Source organism: Dipodomys ordii, unplaced genomic scaffold (assembly GCF_000151885.1).
Source record: "Dipodomys ordii isolate 6190 unplaced genomic scaffold, Dord_2.0 Scaffold104, whole genome shotgun sequence".
In the NCBI taxonomy this organism is placed as follows: Eukaryota; Metazoa; Chordata; class Mammalia; order Rodentia; family Heteromyidae; genus Dipodomys; species Dipodomys ordii.
Window position 1 is genome coordinate 3446368 of NW_012267320.1, and position 16278 is coordinate 3462645.

The following is a 16278-nucleotide window of genomic DNA, read 5'->3' on the forward strand; positions in this document are numbered from 1 at the left end:
GAACTCTGGGCCTGGTTGCTGTCCCTCAGCTCTTCAGCTAGCATTCTACCACTTGAGCCACAGCACCACTTCCAGCATTTTCTGCTTATGTGGTGCTGAGGAACCGAACCCAGGGTCTCATGCCTGTGAGGCAAGCACTCTATCACTGAGTCACCTTTCCAGCCCCGCAGAATTTTTTAGATGTTTTTTGTGTGTGTGTGTGTATGTGTATGTGTGTGTGTGTGTGTGTGTGTCTATGTCTGTGTGTTTGTGTTCCCTTACTGGAACTTGAACTCAGGGCCTTTCTTGCTTGGCTTTTTGTTGTTGTTGTTGGTTGTGGGACTTGAACTCTGGGCCTGGGCGCAGTCCCTCAGCTCTTCAGCTCAAGACAAGTGCTCTACTACTTGAGCCACAGTGTCACTTCCAGTTTTCTAGTGGTTTATTGGACATAAGAGTCTCACAGACTTTCCTGCCCAGGCTGGCTTTGAACTGCGATTCTCAGATCTCAACCTCCTGAGTAGCTAGGATTACAGGCCTGAGCCACCGGTGCCCAGCTTTGCTTAGCTTTTTTGTTCAAGGCTGGCAACTCTACCACTTGAGTCACACTTCCACTTCCAGCATTTTGCTGGCTAATTGGAGATGAGAGTCTCTCAGATTTGTGTCTGAGCTGCTGTCAAACCTTGATCCTCAGATCTCAGCCTCCTGAGTTTGTAAGATTATAGATTTGAGGCATCAGCACTATACCACATTTTCTTAATGAATTCATCAGTTATGGGGAACCTTTCCATTGCTGTGTGGTATGAATAGTTCTGCAATAAATGTGTGTGTGTGAAAGGGCTTTTTTTTTTTTTGCCTGTCCTAGGGCTTGAACTCAGGGCCTGGGCACTGTCCCTGAGCTGCTTCTGCTCTACCCCTTGAGCCATTTTTTCTGAGTAATTTATTGGAGGTAAGAGTCTCAGACTTTTTTTCCCCAGCTGGCTTTGAACTAGGATCCTCAGATCTCAGATCTCAGCCTCCTGAGTAACTAGAATTACAGGCATAAGCCACTGGCACCTGGCTACAAGGGCTTTTTTTTGTCTCATCACTTACCATTCCTTTGGTTATATGCCCAAGAGCAGTATCACTGGATCATATTGTATTTCTAGCTTTTTGAGGACCATACTGACTTCTATAGTGGTTTCATTAGTTTATATTTCCACCAACAGTCCAAAGAGTTCCTTTGTCCCCATATACTTGCCAACATCTGTTATTGTATTCTTCATGACGGCCATTCTGACTGGAGTAAGATGAAATCTCAGTGTTTTGATTTGCATTTGCATTTGTTGAACACTTAATGTATTTTGACCATTTGTATTCTTGTTTTGAAAATTGTCTGTTCTATTCATTTATTTATTTATTTATTTGTTTCGGGTCCGGTCATGGGCCTGAACTCTGGGCCTGAGTGCTGTCCCTCTTCAGCTCAAGGCTAGCACTCTACCACTTGAGCCATAGCACCACTTCTGGCTTTTTTTTTTCTGGTTATGTGGTGCTAAGGAATTGAACTCAGGGCCTCATGCATGCAAGTCAAGCGCTCTACCACTGAGCCACTTTCCTTCCCAGCCCCTATTCATTTATTTTTTAATTGGATTGTTGATTCTTTGGGGGCTTAGTTTTTGTTGTTGTTGTTTTTAGCTCTCTGAATTTTCTGGTTATTAATCCCTTGTTGAATGTATAGCAGGCAAAATTTGTCTCCCATTCCATATGCTAACTCTTAGTGATGATTTACTGTGCAGAAGCCTTTTATCCATTAGAGTTCTGTTTAGGAAGAGCCACACCAGTATTTCTAGTGTTCTTCCTATTCTTTCCTGTAGTAGTTTCAAAGTTTTAGATTCTACATTAAGATCCTTTATCTACTTTGACTTGATACTTATACAGAGTGTGAGATAGAGACTGACTTTCAATTTTCTTCATGTGGTTATCCAATTTTCCCAGCTCTATTTATTGAAGAGGCTACTTAATATCACATATTTTAGATTCCTTGGTCAAAAATCAGGTGCCTGTGGCTGCATAGATTTATTTTTGTGTCTTCTGTTCCATTGGTCTTCGTGTCTGTTTTTGTGCCAGTACCATCTTTTTTTTCCCTTGGCTCTATAGTATAATTCGAAGCCCATCATTATGATACCTCCAGCACTTTTAAAAATCAAAATTACTTTGGATATTTAGGGTCTTTTGTGATTTCATATGAATTTATTATTATTTTTTATTTATTTATTTTTGGGTCCGGTTGTAGGGCCTGAACTCTGGGCCTGGGCGCTGTCCCTCAGCTCTTCAGCTCAAGGCTAGCACTCTACCACTTGAGCCACAGCGCCTCTTCTGGCTTTTTTCTTTTGCTTATGTGGTGCTGAGGAATCGAACTCAGGGCCTCATGCATGCAAGGCAAGCGCTCTACCACTGAGCCACCTTCCCAGCCCTCATATGAATTTAATGATTGATTTTTCTATTTTTGTGAAGAATGACATTGGAACTTTGTGGGGATTATATAAAATCTGTAGGTTGTTTTCAGTAGCATTGTCATTTTCATGATATTGATTCTGTAATAAATGAGCATGGCAGGTCTTTTCAGCTTGTGGAGTCTTTCTCAAATTCCTCTTCAGCGTTCCATAGTTTTGCTGAACTCTGTTGATTTCTCCTGATTTTTTTTCTCAGCTTGCTCATTTTTAATGTACAGAAAAAAATAATGTGCTTTTTGTTGTTTTGTTGTTGTTGTTGCTGGTTCTGGGGCTCAAACTCAGGGCTTGGGCACTATCCCTGAGCTCCTTTTTGCTAAAGGCTTGTGCTTTATCACTTGAATCACAGCACCACTTCTGGTTTTCTGGTGGTTAATTGGAGATAAGAGTCTCACAGACTTTCCTGCCCAGGCTGGCTTTGAGCCATAATACTCAGATCTCAGCCTCCTGAGTTGCTAGGATTATGGCATGAGCCACCAGCACCTCCAAAATATACTTTTTGTATGTTGATTTTGTTTTCTGAAAATTGCCTTTAGCAATTGTTACTTCCTCTTGATGGATTTCCTTTATTAATACAAAGTAATCTTCTTTGTCTCTTCTGACTGATTTTGGTTTGAAATCTACTTTATCAGAGAGAAGTATAGCTATTCTGCCTACTTTCTGGATTCATTTGCTTGGTAGATCTTTTTTTATTGTTTCACCCTAAGCCAATGTTTGTTTTTGTCAGTCAGATGCATTCTTGAAGGCAATAAATGATTGGATGTTTTTTCATCTGACTTGTTATTCTATGATTTTTGATTAGACAATGGAGATTATTAATGTTTAGAGTTATTACTGAAGAATATGTGATAATTCTTAGCACTTTTTTGTAGTATTTGGCTCTTTCCTTTATTTGTTTATCTGATGGGATTTATTTTCTCTCCTATTTTATTTCTTTTCTTTTCTTTTTCTTTTTGTCAGTCCTGGGGCTTGAACTCAGGGCCTAGGCACTGTCTCTGAGCTGCTTTTGCTCAAGGCTAACACTCTACCACTTGCGCTACAGCACCACTTCTGGATTTTTCTGTTTATATGGTACTGAGGAATCAAACCCAGGACTTCATGCATTCTAGGCAAGCACTTTACTACTAAGCCACATTCACAACCCTCTTTCCTATTTTCTTTTTTTATTTTGGGGGGGAAAGGGGGAGCGGGGTTGGTCGTGGGCCTTGAACTTTGGGTCTGAATGCTGTCCCTCAGCTCTTCAGCTCAAGGCTAGCACTCTACCACTTGAGCTACAGCGCCACTTCCAATTTTCTGGTGGTTTATTGGAGATAAGAGTTTCATGGACTTGGGCTGGGAAGGTGGCTCAGTGGTAGAGCGCTTGCCTTGCATGCCTGAGGCCCTGGGTTCGATTCCTCAACACCACATAAGCAAAAAGAAAAAAGCCAGAAATGGAGCTGTGGCTCAAGTGGTAGAGCGCTAGCCTTGAGCTGAAGAGCTGAGGGACAGCGCCCAGGCCCACAGTTCAGGCCCATGACCAGACCCCCACCCCCCACCCCACCCCAAAAAAAGGAGTTTCACGGACTTTCCTGCCTGGGCTGGCTTTGAACTGTGATCCTCAAATCTCAGCCTCCTGAGTAGCTAGGATTACAGGTGTGAGCCACTGGTGCCCGGCTTCTTCTCCTATTTTCAAGGTTACATTTATCTTCCTCTTCTGTATGTAAGATTGATTAAATGGCTGGGAAGGTGGCTCAGTGTTAATGTGCTTGCCTTGCATATATGAGGCCCTGGGTTCATTCCTCAACACCACATATGCAGAAAAAGCCAGAAGTGGCGCTATGGCTCAAGTGGTAGAGTGCTAGCCTTGAGCCGAAGAGCTGAGGGACAGCGTTCAGGCCCAGAATGATTGTGTTAAATATCTTCTGTGATGCTGATTTAATGGTCATACATTGCTTTATCTTGAAAGACTTTATCATGGAAGACTTTTTTTTGACCCTCAGTTATGAATAATAACTTAATTAAGTTAATTAATCTAGGTTAACAGTTGTTTACTTTTCAGTATTTCAAATATATAATCCCATATCCACCTTGCATTAGTGATTTCTTATGAGAAATTCATTGTTATTCTGCCTACAATTTGGATCTTTCTTCTAGCTTTATGTAACTATGGTTTGTTTTGGGGTGCTTCTTTTTGTATTTGTTGTGTGTCCTATACATCTCGTGTGCTTACGTAGCTACATCTTTCTCAAGATTTGGGAAGTTTTCTCCCATTATTTTATTGAATATATTTTCTATTCCTTTAGCTTTTACTTCTTCTATTCCAATGATTCTTAAGTTTGGTCTCTTGATAGTTTCCCAGAGGTTTTTACATTTTCTACTCACATTATTTTTTTTCCTAATGCTTCATTTGACTGTTCTTTTTTTTTTTTTTTAATGAGTCCAGGACTTGAACTTGGTACCTGGTACTTTTTCTCATTGTCTAGTGCTCTTCCAACTGAGCCAACCGCCAACCCTGATTTTGTTGTTGCTGTCATTTTGCCCCAGTCCTGGGCTTGAAGTTGGAGCCTGGGCACTGTCCCTGAGCTTTTATGCTCAAGGCTAGTACACTATCCCTTTGAGCCAGAACTCTCTTTCCTTGGCTATTCTAATACATCTATGTTGTCCTTGAACCTCAATATTTTGCCTTCAGATTGATCAGTTGGAGAGCAATTGTGAAGTTAGTCTCACTGAGAAGGGTCTGGTCCCTTCCTCTCTATGTAATTTATGGATAGCTTTTGGCCACCTGGTTGCTGAAGATACACAAATCACTGTTTCTTTGTTTCCGCTGGTGTCTCAGTCTCAAAGCCTGATTGGCTACAGCTTACTTGCCTATAGCTAATGTAATCAAGTTCTCTGAATATCTCAGTCTCAAGCAGAAGACCCTCCCACAAGATGGTACCTTGCTTCTGCTCTCCTGATATTGGGTGCTAAAAGCTGTCTTACCTGATCCTGGCCTGCCACCATGACAAAGTCACTTTCCTCCCAAATCCCTGCACAGAGTGTGATGCTTGTAGAAATTAAGGATTAGTCCCACAGCTAAGTCTGTTGGTGTGTCAAGGAGGTCACTCAGCTAACCTTCTGTTGGGCACTTGAGTCTCTTCTCCACTCATGGGAGACAGGGCTGTGCCTAGACATTGCATCTAGTCTTCACAGTTGCTTTTCTGTTCTACTACACTTTTCAGCTGTTCTGTTCTTTTGTATTTCTCAATGTTTTTCCTCAGTTTTGCTCTCCCAAATGTAGCTTCTCCTTTGTTTCTCAGACTCTTCTCATCCACAGAGTGCAATGGGGAAAGCCTCTATTCTGCCATCTTGACTCCCGAGCACCTTATTTTTATATTTCACTATTCAAAACTCAGAGTGGGAATATTTTGTCATCTATATAATCTGTACAACAAAAGTGTCAAGCAGCAGGTATTGTACTAAGTTAGACTTTTAGTGTTTTAATATCTTGGGCTTTTTTCTTAAGTTTTTTACAGGTTGGTGGATCATGATTGATGCAGCAGTGGTATATCCACAAGACTTAAACCATGCTTTTCACACGTGTGGTGTATTTTCCACATTGGCTTTCTTTATGTAAGTATAAAGATATTCAAAATTCAAAATTTTTTTTTTTTTGTCGGTTGTGGGACTTGAACTCTGGGCCTGGGTACTGTCCGTCAGCTCCTCAGTTCAAGGCGAGTGCTCTACCACTTGAGCTATAGTGCCACTTCTGGTTTTCCAGTGGTTAATTGGAGATAAGAGTCTCATGGACGAGATGTATAAGTAGTTATGTCTAAAACGGGGAAGGGGAAACAAAGGAGGAGGCTACGATGCTTGACAAGAAATGTACTCATTATCTTGCCCATGTAATTGTAACTCCTCTGTACAATATTTTCACAATTAAAAAAAAAGTCTCATGGACTTAATTGCCCAGGCTGGCTTTGAACCCCAATCCTCAGATCTCAGCTTCCTGAGTAGCTAGAATTACAGGCATGAGCCATCAGTGGCTGGCAAAATTACTTTTTGAAGGCTAAGTACCAGTGGCTCACCAAGCTATTCAGGAAGCTGAGATCTGAGGATCAGGATTCAAAGCCAGTCAGAGCAGGAAAGTCCATGAAACTCTCATCTCCAGTTAACTACCAAAAAGCCAGAAGTGGATCTGTGGCTCAAGTGGTACAGTGCTAACCTTAAGCACCTGGATTGCCCCACAACTGACCAAAAAAAAAAAAAAAAAAAACCCTCAGAGAATTCTAAAATGGGACAACTCCGTCTTTTATGTGTTAGGTATATAAATTACCAAAGATGTGTGAAAACTAACTGTTCTTTCATAATCTCTGGAGTACTTTAGAAGAAAAAAATAAAATGAAAGTAACAGTTCTATCCCCTGGGATTGCTGTTTATTTATTTTGGTTATTTAACTTTAGTTGGGACATAAATTTGTTTCTCTGTTAAGGGACCTGTAAATACCTGTGAGTATTTAAATAGCATGAAAGCTCATTGGATGACTTGTGTCTTCTAGGATAAATGCTGTGTCCAATGCTCAGGTGAGAGGTGACAGCTATGAAAGCGGCTGTTTAGGAAGAACAGGTAAAAGGACTATTAATGAGCTGTTAACATGTATTATTATGAGTAACTGTGTTGTGCTGTTAATGATGCTGCAAAAATAGGAACTTATCAGCAGAAAACCAAACCTCCAACATTGATGTGGGACTGGCTGATAGTGATAATGTACAACAGTTATTAGCTTTTGAAAAGTTAATGATAGCTTACATGTGTAGCCCTAGCTATTCAACAGGCTAAGATCCAAAGGATTCCTATGTGAAGCTAGCCATGGCTGGCCATTGAGTCTAGAGGCATGGTTCAAGTGGTAAAACATGAGCCAAGCAAGAAAATGTACATTTAAATCTTTAAGAAAAGAGTTAAATTGCCAGGTACAGATGGCTCAAGCCTGTAATCCTAGCTACTCAGGAGGCTGAGATCTGAGGATGGAGATTCAAAGCCAGCCTGCACAGTAAAGTCCATGAGACTCTTATCTTCAATTAATCACAGAAAAAGCTAGAAATAGTGCCATGGCTCAAGAGAATGCTATCTTTAAGCAAAAAGGAACTCAGGGACAGTGCCTAAGCTGAGTTCAAGCTCCAAGACTGGGGAAAAAAAAAATTAAAGCTACCATTTTTGTTACATTACTTATAGTAGAGAATAGATAAAATGTTACTATTCAAAATCAGTGAATCATGGACTCCAGGTTCCAGTGTTAGTTTCATTTTATTCATAATAATAACCAATAATATTACTTAGATAGCTAGCCATGATCACTGGTAGCATTGGAATGGACACTTTAGGGCACCTAATTCAGGATTATGCTTTTCATATTCAGTTCTAATTACATGAGTCATTTCCACAGAACTAAATGGTTTTGAAGAAACATGCTATTGTCTACAAATAAATTTTCTTTAGTTTGAATTCTTTTAAATTGTTACCTCCAAAATAGTTTTCCTTGGGCTGGGAAGGTGGCTCAGTGGTAGAGCGTTTGCCTTGCATGCATGAGGCCCTGGATTCGATTCCCCAGCACCACATAAGCAAAAAGAAAAAAAGCCAGAAGTGGCGCTGTGGCTCAAGTGGTAGAGCGCTAGCCTTGAGCTGAAGAGCTGAGGGACAGCGCCCAGGCCCAGAGTTCAGGCCCCAAGACCGGACCCAAAAAAAAAAAAAAAAGTTTTCCTTTATCCACCATATTAAGAGCCTGAGGGTTTGTTTTCAGTATGTAACAGGTCTAGTTTCCCATCTTCTGGGGGCAGGGAGGGGGAATGTATAGTCAGAATTGGAAATTTAGAGAGTGTTGGAGAGGAATTTGAAGGATGATTAGGAATAAAAGCAAAGTAGAATATGTGGTGAATGCCAGGAACTGGCCTGAGTATCTCACCATTTTGACTCACTTATGTGTCTCAACAGCCTGTGAATAAGAGTACTATTGCCCTCAACCTTAGGTGAGGTAATGAAAGCAGGTACAGGACCTGGCCATGGGACAGCAAGTGTAGAGCCAGGAATGCACACGGATAGTCTGGCTCTAGTGTCCTGGATCTCAGCCACTGTGCAGTACTTGTTTCCAGGCATAGACATTTGGTTCCTTTGTCTGGCTTAGAACCAGATGGCTTATTTCTTTTTGACCTTGATTGAATGTAATTTATGTACAATAAAATCCACTAGCTTATAGTGTGCAATTTAATGAATCTTACTAAATGTTTAGTTTATGTAACATAATGTAGGATTTTTTTCTTTTCTTTATCTGTCAGTTATGGGGCTTGAACACAAGGCTTGGGAGCTGTCCCTGCTTAAGGCTAGCACTCTACGACTTTGAGTCACAGCTCTACTTCCAGTTTTGTGTTTTGTTTGCTAGTCCCCTGGCTTGAACTCAGGGCTTGGGCCCTGCCCCTTAGCTTCTTTTGCTCAAGACTAGTGCTCTACCACTTGAGCCATAGCATCACTTCTGGATTTTTCTGTTTATGTGGTCCTGAGGAACTGAACCCAGGGCTTCATGTACACTAAGCAAGCACTCTACCGCTAAGCCACATTCCCAGCCCCACTTCCAGTTTTTGGGTGGTTAATTGGAGATAATCTCACAGGGACTTTTCTTCATGGGCTGGCTTTAAACTGCATTCTTCAGCTCTCAGCCTCCTGAGAAGCTAGGATCTAAACTACATTATGCCCAGCTTTAAATTTTCTTTAATTTTAATTTTAATTTGTTTATTGCTAGTCCTGGGGCTTGAACTCAGGGTCTGGGTAATTTCCCTGAGCCTCTTTGTGCTCAAGGCTAATGCTCTCTCACTTGAGCCACAGTGCCACTTCTGGCTTTTTTTTTTTTTGTCAGTAGTGGGACTTGAACTCTGGGCCTGAGTTCTGTCCCAGAGCTCTTCAGCTCAAGGTGAGCACTCAGCCACTTGAGCCACAGCATCACTTCTGGTTTTCTGATGGTTAATTGGAGATAAGAAGAGTTTCACACATTTTCCTGCCTGGGCTGGCTTTGAACCGCGGCCCTCAGATCTCAGCCTCCTGAGTAGCTAGGATTACAGGTAGGAGCCACTAGTATCAGCTTTTCTTTAAAATTAATTAGTTAAATTATTTATATATGGATTTGTTTGGGTTTTTTTTTTTTTTGCCTGTGTACTGGTCCTGGGGCTTGGACTCAGGGCCTGGGCACTGTTCTCAAGCTTCTTTGGCTCAAAACTAACACTCTACCACTTGATCTTCAGCTCAACTTCTGGATTTTGGTAGTTTATTGGAGATGAGAGTTCCATAGACTCTCTTTCCAGGCTGGCTTTAAATCATGATCCTCAGATCTCAACCTCTTGAGTACCTAGGATTACAGATGTGAGCCACTGGTGATCATATTTCTGTTTTGTTTGTTTGTTGCCAGGCCTATGGCTTGAACTCAGGGCCTGGGCACTGTCCCTGAGTTTCTTTTTAGCACTCTACCACTTGAGCCACAACACCACTTCTGGCTTTTTCTGTTTGATGTGGTTTCTGTTTTATGTAGTATGTGTTTTATGAGGAATCAAACCCAGGGCTTTATGCACTCTACCACAAAGCCACATTCCCAGACCATATTTCTGTTGTTGTTTTATTTTGTTTTTCTTAATATACCATTTTTTCACTACAAAGGCAAAACTGACCTTGAAGTCTCACACATTCAGCCTCAGGCTTTTGAGTCTGGAACTGTAGTCATGTATTAACATGACTATGTGTTAACACACACAGTTATTGAGTGCATTTCTCTTACCCCAAATTGTCCTTCATTGTTCATTTTCTTCTCCACCACCTCCTGGCCACAACTGATCTGCTTTGATTTTGTTCTGGTCCCAGGGCTTGAAGTCAGAAGTGTCTGACATTTTTTTTTTAGTGGTTAATTTGAGCTAAGAGTCTCAGTCAGTGCCAGTGGCTCACGCCTGTAATCCTAGCTACTCAAGAAGCTGAGATCTGAGGATTATAGTTTAGTCTATGAGACTCCTAGCGCTAATTAACCACCAGAAAACCGGAAGTGGTGCTGTGGCTCAAAGTGGTAGAGCACTAGCCTTGAGCTGAAGAGTTCAGGGACAGCGCCCAGACCCAGACTTCAAGCCCCATGACCAACAAGAAAAAAAACAAAGAGTCTCACAGTCTTTACTGCCCAGGCTGGCTTCTAACCATGATCCTTAGATCCTTAGATCATGGTTAGCCTCCTGAGTAGCTAGGATTATAGGCATGCCCAATTTCTTATCTGCTTTTTATCACTATAGTTTTTGTCTTTTCCATACTTTAACAACTAGAATCATATATTTAGTATGAGAAATGTTACCCTAAATAAAAATACTGTGAAGAACTTAGCTTTCCTTTCTACCTGGTGCTTTCAATGCTGACATAGAGTTTATTTTATTTATTTTTTGGTCGGTTGTGGGGCTTGAACTCTGGGCTTGGGCGCTGTCCCTGTGCTCTTCAGCTCAAGGCGAGCACTCTACCACTTGAACCACAGTGACACTTCCGGTTTTCTAGTGGTTTTATTGGAGATAAGAGTCTCACGGACTTTCCTGCCTGGGCTGGCTTTGAACCGTGATCCTCAGCTCTCAGCCTCCTGAGTAGCTAGGATTACAGGCGTGAGCCACCAGCACCTGGCTTGACATAGACTTCATAACCTTACTTCTACCAGGATCCATGGAGAATTGAGGAAAAGAGCACTGGTGACAAGTAACAGATGAGTCTAAAGTCAAAATGCACATTACGCGGGCACTTCATTCTGTGCCTTAGCCTCACCAGTCATGTCAAGAATAAGGAGGGGAAAGATGAAATTAGTAAGTCAAAAATATCATGTGTAAAGCACATAGTAGCTGGGCTCTGGTGGCTCAGGCTTGTAATCTTAGCTGCTCAAGAGGCTGAGTTCTGAGGATTGTGATTCAAAGCCAGCCTGGGCAGGAAAGTGCATGAGATTCTTCCTATCTCTAATTAACCACTAGAAAACTGGAAGTGGAATTGTTTCTCAAAGTGGTAGAACCCTATCCTTGAGCAAAAATGCTCAGGGACAGTGCCCAGGCCCTGAGTTCAAGCCCCACAGTCAACAACAACAACAAAAGTACACAGTAATTTATTTGACTTTTGTTGTTGTTAAGGACTTTTCTACATACATTATTATGGGTTATTACCATGATATATTTTTAATAGAAAGTAAAGATGGAGTTTCTCTTTGCTTTCAGGCTGTCTGGCCAAGCCCAGTCATAAAGCCTCTTCTTCACACAGGTGCTCGAGTTTGGCTCTTCATTGGTTTCATGTTGATGTTTGGGTCGCTTATTGCTTCCATGTGGATTCTTTTTGGTGCATATGTTACCCAGAGTAAGTACGCATTCCTCCTTTATTTCACAGAACTCTGATAGATGGCTTTTATATTTGGCTTAGTCTGCTAAGTCTAAAATTGACTGCAATTTTTTCTTTTTGTCGGTCGTGAGGGCTGAACTCTGGGCCTGGGCGCTGTCTCTCAGCTCTTCAGTGCAAGGCTAGCGCTCTACCACTTGAGCCACAGCTCCACTTCCAGCTTTTTTCTGCTTATGTGGTACTGAGGAATTGAACCCAGGGCCTCATGCATATGAGGCAAGCACTCTACCACTGAGCCACCTTCCCAGCCCCTGACTCCAATTATTGAGTTAGCATAAACTACTCTTCTGGATGAAGATTCACTAGTTGTTAATAAAATCCATCATTGTATAGTAGGATGGTCCAGTAAAGAAATACCAACCCCTGACAAAGCCTGTAGCTGTAAAGTTTCTGATTCTTACCTTGTACAGCCAAGTTCCTATACCAAAGGCCCATTTGCTGGAGCTCTCACTGGTTCAGTGAGAAACTAATGCAGGTCTATATTCAGACTTCTGACAATTCTGAAATCTATGTAGTGCTAGAAGTAAATTTTTTTTGGGTGGGGGGGGTCGGTCATGGGGCTTGAACTCTGGGCCTGGACACTGTCCCTGTGCTCTTCAGCTCAAGGCTAGCACTCTACCACTTGAGCCACAGCACCATTTCTGGTTTTCTAGTGGTTATTGGAGATAAGAGTCACAGACTTTTCTGCCGGGGCAGCTTTGAACTGTGATCCTCAGATTTCAGCCTCCTGAAATTACAGGCGTGAGCCACCAGCGCCCAGCTAAACTTTTTTTTTTTTTGGTTGGTTGTGGGGCTTGAGCTCAGGGTCTGGGTACTGTCCCTGAACTCTTTTTTGCTTAAGGCTAGTTGCAAAGTTCCACTTCCAGTTTTCTGGTGTTTTGGAGATAAGAATCTCACAGACTTTCCTGCCCGGGCTGGCTTTGAATCATCGTCCTTAGATCTCATCCTCCTGAGTAGGTAGGATTATAGGTGTTAGCCATCTGCTTGGCAGCAGTTTGTCAGCAAAATCTTAACTTGACAACTGGCTTATTTATGAGTCCTTATTTAATGCAAGTAGTCAAGTATTTTATTGTGGAAATGAAATGAATTTGATTATGGGATGCTGGACCAGATCCAGCTTTGTGATATGCAATATGTATACTTCACTAAACTCTTATTTATTTATTGCCAGTGCTGGGGCTTGAACTCTGGGCCTGAGCACTGACCCTGAGCCTCTGTTTGCTCAAGGCCAGTGCTCTACCTCTTCAGTCACAGCTCCACTTCCAGCTTTTTCTGTGTATGTGGTACTGAGGAATGAAACCCATGGCTTCTTGCATGTTAGGCAAGCACTCTACCACTGAGCCACCTTCCCAGCCCTACTTCACTATTCTTTTGTTGTTGTTGTTGTTGTTAGTCATGGGGCTTGAACTCTGGGCTTGGATGCTGTCCCTCAGCTCTTCAGCTCAAGGCGAGCGCTCTACTACTTGAGCCACAGCGCCACTTCCGGTTTTCTAGTGGTTTATTGGAGATAAAGAGTCTCACGGACTTTACTACCTGGACTGGCTTTGAACTGTGGTCCTCAGATCTCAGCCTCCTGAGTAGCTGGGATTACAGGCGTGAGCCACTGGTGCCTGGCTACTTCACTGTACTTAAATCTGAAAAAAATCTGAATTCCAAAGCTTGTCTTGCCCCAAGGATTTCAGATTAAGTGTATGGACCCCAAAATCTTTTTTTACCATTCACATCTTCTCTCTGAAAGACAGTCTATGGTTTTCAGTCATGCTCAGAGGGAGTTTTTTTGTTTGCTTTTTGTTTTTAAAGGGAAGCACTGTCGATGTGAGCTGCCTTTGTGCAGAAGCAAGAGAGGCAGCGAGTGTACCTGTCACACCATTCTGAGTTTTGTCAGTTCCAGAAATGGAGATATTAGCCAGGCTGCGGTGGAGAGGCAGAACCCAGCCTGGGCATTCATTGCTTCTGGAAGCATCGGAAGACCCCGTGTCACTAGCTCAAAAACAGGAGAATAGAGTGTTCATCCCCTGCCCCGCCCCCCCTGCTTCCTCTGGAAGCTGTGTGTCAGCCTTCTGCACTTACCTGTTACACCCGCTCATCCTCACTCACAGCTGATTTTGTTTTGTGTTGTTTTGCCAATATTGGCAGTAGGTCTTAAATCTCTGTCAGCTGGGCACCCAGTAGTTCATGCCTGTAATCCTAGCTACTCAGGAGGCTGAGATCTGAGGATTGAAGTTCAAAGCCAGCCCAGGCAGGAAAGTCCATGAGACTCTTATCTCCAATAAACCACTCAGAAAACTGCAAGTGGTACTGTGGCTCAAGTGCTAGAGTGCTCGCCTTGAGCTGAAGAGCTCAGGGCCAGCACCCAGGCCCAGAGTTCAAGCCCCACCACCGACCAAAAAAAAAAAAAAACCTTTGCAATAGTTTGGCTTCCCTTTGGCTCAAAAGAAGTAAAAGCTCAACAGGACAGTGGTTGGCTAATGTTTAAGTAACATTGCTCACCAAATACTACTAAAATGTGTCATTCCAGTTAATTAAAAGGCTGACACTGGTGACTAATGCCTATAATCCTAACTACTCAGGAGGCTGAGATCTCCTGATTATAGTTCAAAGGCAGCCTGGGTAGAAAAACCTCAGATTCTTATCTCTAATTAACTATAAAAAGCCAGAAGTGGGGATGGCTCATGGTACTGGGCTATTCTTGAGCAAAAAAGCTCAGGGGCAGCATCCATGCTTTGAGTTCAAGTCCCATAACTGACATGTGTATACATGCGCATACACACACACATACACACACACATACACACACATTAATGGAAGGCTGGTGGAGGTACATTTTGGATTAGAATATGTGCTTAGCATATTCAGAACATAGTTTGAATTCCCATCACTAAAAAAGTAAATGCCAATAAAGCACTTAGTTCTGGAATATAACTCTTTGAAAGGAATATAAGTGTGGTGGTGCATGCTATAATTCTAGCATTTAGGGGGCTGATGTAGGAGGATTGCAAGTTTGAGACTATGCTGGGGTTCATGGTAGGACCCTGTCTCTTTGTGCAACTAACTTAGCTTTCGAAAACAAGGGGAGCAGGAGAGACCAGGATCTAGTAGCTCACATCTGTAATCCTAGCTACCCAGAAATATGAGGGTTCAAAGCCATCCTAGATATAAAAGTCCAAAGTACTTCCTCTTTCCCACCCCTAATACTAGGGATTGAACCCAGGGTTTTTTGGTGTATGTGTATATGCCATTATTGGGGTTTGAACTCAAGGCCTCAAGTTCTTGTTTAGCTTTTCACTCAAGGCTGGTATTCTACCACTTGAGCCATCCATCTAGCTCCAGCCTTTAGATGGTCAATTGGAGACTAAAGGTCTTGTGTATTTGTCTTCCCTAGCTGCTCTGAACTGTGGTCCTTAAATTCCAGCCTCCTGAGTAGCTAGAATTATAGACATGAGCCAACAATGCCCTACTTGAACCCAGTTTTATGCTTCTATGCAAGTATCACCAAGCTATATCTACAAAGGTTTGTGGCCTTTTGGCTTTATAATCTTCTCATCTGTTTTTCTTTGTATGTGCAGACATTGATGTTTATCCTGGACTGGCTGTGTTTTTTCAAAATGCTCTCATATTTTTTAGGTAAGTTGCCTAATTTTTTTTGTTGTTGTTGGTGGTGGTGGTCCTGGGCCTTGAACTTGGGGCCTGCGCACTGTCCCTGAGCTCTTTGGCTCAAGGCTAATGCTCTACCACTTCCAGCCACAGTGCCACTTGTAGTTTTCTAGTGGTTAATTGGAGATGAGATTCTCACAGACTTTTCTGACCAGGTTGGCTTTAAACCATGATCCACAGATCTCAACCTCTGGAGTAGTTAGAATTACTGTCATGAGCCACCAGTACCCAGCTAAAGTTACCTAATTTTTTAACAAACTCTATTATAAAACCAGCATGTACAAGGCACATGCAAATCCCTTTGATTAGTTACCAAAAGACTGCTTTATTTATTTACTGATTTTTTTTGGTACCTGTCCTGGAACTTGAACTCAGGTCCCAGGTGCTGTCCCTGAGCTTTTTAGCTCAAGGCTAGCATTTGACTATGTGTCACAGCTCTACTTCCAGTTTTCTGGTGGTTAAGAGTCTCGTGGACTTTCCTGTCCCAGCTGGCTTCTAATTGTGATCATCAAATCTCAGCCTCCTTAAGTCGTTAGGATTACAGACATGAGCCACTGGTGCCCAGCCCAAAGGACTGCATTAAAAGTTCAAATTCCACTGTAAGAGCACACGAGCTTTTTGACTAAGGGGCCTGCTCTTTCTTTCTTTCTTTTTTTTTTTGGGGGGGGCCCGGTTGTGGGGCCTTGAACTCTGGGCCTGGGCGCTGTCCCTCAGCTCTTCAGCTCAAGGCTAGCGCTCTACCACTTGAGCCACAGCACCACTTCTGGCT

At 42.4% G+C, this 16278-nt stretch overlaps 1 protein-coding gene across 1 annotated transcript in view; it reads left to right on the top strand.

Moving 5' to 3' along the window:
* Tmem50b (transmembrane protein 50B) overlaps positions 1-16278 on the top strand; it is a 33259-nt gene that overhangs the window by 13228 nt on the left and 3753 nt on the right. Inside the window, exons 3-6 of the mRNA XM_013027470.1 lie at positions 5950-6056; positions 6982-7049; positions 11724-11816; positions 15422-15479. Of these exons, the coding sequence (XP_012882924.1) occupies positions 5950-6056; positions 6982-7049; positions 11724-11816; positions 15422-15479 (326 nt within the window). The remainder of the gene's footprint in view (positions 1-5949; positions 6057-6981; positions 7050-11723; positions 11817-15421; positions 15480-16278) is intronic.